This window comes from Penaeus vannamei, chromosome 4, assembly GCF_042767895.1.
Source record: "Penaeus vannamei isolate JL-2024 chromosome 4, ASM4276789v1, whole genome shotgun sequence".
Lineage (NCBI taxonomy): Eukaryota > Metazoa > Arthropoda > Malacostraca > Decapoda > Penaeidae > Penaeus > Penaeus vannamei.
The window spans coordinates 22678922-22683921 of record NC_091552.1 but is presented as its reverse complement, the minus strand read 5'-3'; the positions used below and the strand labels follow the sequence as shown (position 1 = coordinate 22683921).

Genomic DNA, 5000 nt, shown 5'->3' with positions numbered 1-5000 from the left:
TTCTGAGAAAGATTAAGTGGCATCCTTCATTTATTATGTAGAACTGGTACTGATGGTTTTGATATTCCTTTTATTAGTGTTAATATGTGATAGTGATATTACAAAAAAAAAAAAAAAAGTATCAGTTTTTTTTTCAATAGATAAAAAAGAAATATAAATTTCCTCGGTACCTAAAATAGCATTCTTTATATGCTACAAAATCAACAATTAAAATTTTCCTGGCAGGTAGTCAGCACTCATATCTAGCTTTCTCTCTGTCATTTCTTTCATGCACTCTCTGCTAATTCCTAGTTACTTCATAATCCTTAAGTCTGAAGAATTCCTTGATGAGTAAATTTGCCCACACAAATGCTAGAGGAAATTGGCAGATTTTCAGAAGTTGTGCTTCAGCACAATTACATGTACCAGAAACACAACTTGGAGCCTGCCAGCAAACCTCCTTTTGCTGATGTTACTTAGATCTTGCTGTGTAGGGACATTTGCCTTATGCGTGGCTCCCTTCAGTTATCAGGATAGAAGGTCAGGTGTGGTGTGATCGCGGTAGATATCCTACATGTACTCGAGCTTCTCATATGGCATCTTGGCAAGGTAGAGATTCTTAGTGCTGTGGAGTGGAGGGTCTTCATTCTGAGTGATATTCAATCGCACACATGGGGTCTCAAAAAAGGCTACTGTGTCTATACTTTATATCATTTCCCTATAAAACTTTGCCAAAATATAGGGCAGTATTGCCAAATCACCCTTTTTTTTAATAATAATAATGATAATGTTCAACTGAAAATTTAGGGTGTTGGTCTCCTTAACATTGATGTTATCATTATTTATTATTATTATTATTGATATTATGATTATTATTGAATTATTAACAACACAAGTACCAATATAAAGTAAGGAATATCTGAAAATAAGGTGAGATTGGTAGGACTAGTAAAAGTCTTCTTGGTAACTAAGCACTTGTAGGGCCATCTACGTGCAAGCATAATTAATAAACTAAACTCAAAATGGGAATGACCTGTATGTATATGCTATCTGTGATGGCAATGGGTTATTATTTGTTATTATTGATCATCATTTTTATTAGTTTTATTATTATTATTATTATTATTATTATTATTATTATTATTATTATTATTGTTATTATTGTTATTATTTTTGTTACTATTGTTATTATTATTATTATTATCAATAATATTATCATCATTATCATTATTATTGTTATCATTGTTGTTATTATTATTATTATTATTATTATTATTATTATTATTATTGTTATTGTTATTTAGAGTTTTATTTTGATCTGTATTTTGATTATTATTATTTTTGCATTTCTATTATTGTTGTTATTATTATTGTTATTATTATTATTATTATTATTATTATTATTATTATTATTATAACTATTACTGTTAATATTATCATTATTGTTGTGATCGTCTTCATCATCATATTTGTTGTTATTGTTATTATTATTATTATTATTATTATCATTATCTTTATCATCATTATCTTTATTGTCATTTTCATTGTTATTATTATCGTTATTTATTATTTGTTATCATCAAATGCTGATATGTTACTGAAATTTTGTACAGATATCATTGTTACATGTTTATTATAAGAGATATTAATATGATGGTCATACTAAATTCTGTTTTATTTATTTTCACAGATTATGAATGACCTGCCTCTCCCTATAAATATTTGTTTCAAAAAAAGCATTTTAGAAATGCTTGGGTCCTCCCTGGGTGAACTTCATGCAAGGGTGGTGTCCCCAGTAAATCCTTTTGAACCCCATGTACCAATGATCACCCTCCAGCCTGACCAGATTTTCACAGTACCTCTCACTGTGGCCTATCATTCATCCTTACATATCCAGCCTGCAGCTGCTGAGTAAGTATTCAATTGCATCACAGGCAGCGAAAAACAAGCATGCACCTGTCTGATTGTAAAAGAGAAAATAATGGACATACATACATTTTAGCAGACTTCTTGCAAAAGAGAATTCCTTTACAGCCATAGTGTAAGTGAGTTAGGTGTGTGGTGGAAGGAACTACTGTCATCATCACGTTCCCATATCCTGACATGTAAAGCGAAGATAGAACAGGATCCTACAATTGCAGCTGCAGTAAGTTTGTTGAATTTTGGAAGGGTACCATGCACATGTTTATTGTATATAACAGCCATATGTCTGTAAATATGATATGGTATGATAATCAATCTTTCCTTTGAAATGCATATATTATTTCCTATACAAATTTTGTAGTGTTCTAGTATGAAATTTTTTAGAAATCATTTACAGTCTTAAAGTTGCAATTTGATTTGAGAAAAGCTCAAGCACTATACAGAGTTCATAACTTGATTAGGTAAATTAATTTCAAATAAAAAGTACAAGTATAATGAACTACTAGGCAAGAGGCTTGAAATCCATGAGAAGATAATGAACCAAGGGCAATTTGTTTTCAGGTGATAATTCAAGAAGGCATGAAGCTGAGTAGCCTTCAGTGGGAAGGCTTAGGAGGAGTGTTACCTAACTACATTCTGCGTGTGGTGCCACCTCTTGCCATCCATAATCATTTGCCATGTACACTTGTTTTGACCCATCCAACTCTAGGACAGCCACTCATGCTAGATCCTGGAGCACAAACCACTCTTTACAAAGTCAGTATAGAGGAAAAAGTGATCCTGCAAGTCCAAGTACTTAACTACTTGTCTAGTGATTGGAGTGGTACCTTAGAGATTGGAGCAGAGAAAGGCAATGAACACCGCACTCTGATACTCAGTCATGGAGATGGGGATGCCCGCCGAAAATTGGAAATCACCCTGTATACTGTTAGATCTGGGTCAACAGCAATTTATGTGTACTCTCCTTATTGGATTGTAAATAAAACTGGACTTCCATTATATATACGAGTAAGTGTTTGTAACTACAGTGTACTTGCATTCTGTATAATGATATATGTTTGATTTTGTTTCATATCTTCTTTATTAGAAATAGTTATTTACTGACTGTAAAGCTTTTGTTAGTATATAAAATATGAAGTACAGAAATACTGTATACTTGAGTTTTAAAAGTTACCACTCATATATTATAACACAGGTTGTAGGTCATGGTATCAATGCTGAATTTTCTTTTTCTGCAGTTATTACCATCATTTCATTTTCAGGGTGCAAGATCTAAAGTTATTTATGAATTGAATGGGCAGGAAGAGATCATCCTTTTCCGTTATAAGAGAAACTACCCTCACAAACTAAAGGTGAGCATTTGGCATCAGCTAACTTCTGATGAGAAATCATGGCAGTTACATTAAAATCAACCAGGCTGATAAAAGACTGGGCAGAGACATATATGGTGCCTAGAATTGCCTTCTTACAAGACACAGGTGTGATTATATCTATATATGTGCAACAGAAAATAACAAATAGTAATTTTCACTTTGTAATATTTTGATTTCAGATTCGTGTAGTGGAAAGTGATTGGTCACGCAGATGGAGCTGTGAAGCAGTTGGCTCATGTGGGGTTGTGGTATGCACAGATAATAACCGAGGCAAGAAGTACAGACTGTTGGCTAAAGTAAAACAGTCAACACTAAAGGCTGAGATGCCAAGTGAAGGTGTCCAAGGTATGACTTCTGTTTTAGTATGATTTAATTCAACATATATCAAGTAATTTGCTCTATGTGGGTAGCAATAGATGTTAGAATGTATTTGTTCTAATGAATCATTGATTAAAAAATCAGCACAAGAACAACAACAAAATGTGCCTATATGTTTAATAACAAATGAATAAAATAGAATTAGTATCATCTTGTTTGTGTCATGCATAGGCCATTTTCAGTTATAAATGGCTTCATTCTTATATGTACATAAAAAATCTACCTTATGAATTTTATGCCCCAGCTCTAATTTCTACAAAGTATAAGAAGAATATAACCAATGTCATGTATAATGTCCATTGTCTTTTTCACACCTATTGATATCAGTTATAATATGTCCAGGCTATGTTTTACATCAAATACAAATGAATATAAAAGACCTATAATGAATTGTATTGAAAAATATAGAAAAAAATAAGTGTAAGACTTTTGCACCCTAGGCACATTTCCTGTTTAGCCTGATCACTCAATATAAAACATAATTGTTTTGTTTGAAACAAGTCCAAGTTACAGTGGAAATGCCAAATTTTGTTGATTTTGTAAAGTTATCCCTTCTTTAGCTTTAAAAATAATGCTCAAAGTTTTAAAAGGGATGGGCTGAAGTTTATTAGATATTTTACTGATAGCCATATAATCAGTAGGTGGCTGTGTATGAAGGCCCATGAAGATTTTACTTGAAAATTTTCATTTTTAAGTGTTTGGTTCAGGCCTCAACTATGGGGCCTTTTTCTTGCAAAAGAAGAGCAGTTAGCTTTTATCCTCCCTAAGACAGAAATAGAAACTATATAATACTATTTTGACATATTGTTATCCTTGATAGGTTATATGTTAGCTTTTGTTTCATAATAAATACTTTGTTGCCTCAGCTCTCATTACCTAATTTTGATAATTTCAGTTAGACTACAGATGTTGAAATACCTTCAGTTTACAATAGATACTGGCAGAACCGGTGATTTGCTTTGATATGATATGCCCTTTAATATGAATATGTATGATAATTCCTAATTCACAATTTGTAAACTGATTATAACTTTATTGATTTATGTATGTATCCTTTAAAACCAAGGGGACCATCCTATAGGATGAAAATTGTGTTTGAATACTTATGAATTTAGAGAAGAACCCACAGTAATCAGTGGTTTGATAAAATTGGCATAAAAATTATTCATATAGATTTTCTTCACTTCATTTTCTTGAGGGATGCCCAAACTTGAAAGGGGGTATCTTCTCAAAGGTGAGAAAATGAGATGTATCTCTTGTTAGAAAATTTTCATTTTACCACTTCAAAGTCTAGTTGCACCACTGGATAAACAATAGAAATGCACACAACTTCATAGACCTCTTTTA

General features: G+C 31.9%; 1 protein-coding gene across 1 annotated transcript in view; it reads left to right on the top strand.

The window, feature by feature from the left end:
* LOC113815065 (intermembrane lipid transfer protein VPS13A) overlaps window positions 1-5000 on the top strand; it is a gene marked incomplete in the record, with an annotated part of 80758 nt that overhangs the window by 47017 nt on the left and 28741 nt on the right. The window contains 5 exon segments of the mRNA XM_070120877.1: window positions 1670-1890; window positions 2014-2125; window positions 2464-2910; window positions 3165-3254; window positions 3455-3620. Coding sequence (XP_069976978.1) covers window positions 1670-1890; window positions 2014-2125; window positions 2464-2910; window positions 3165-3254; window positions 3455-3620 — 1036 coding nt within the window.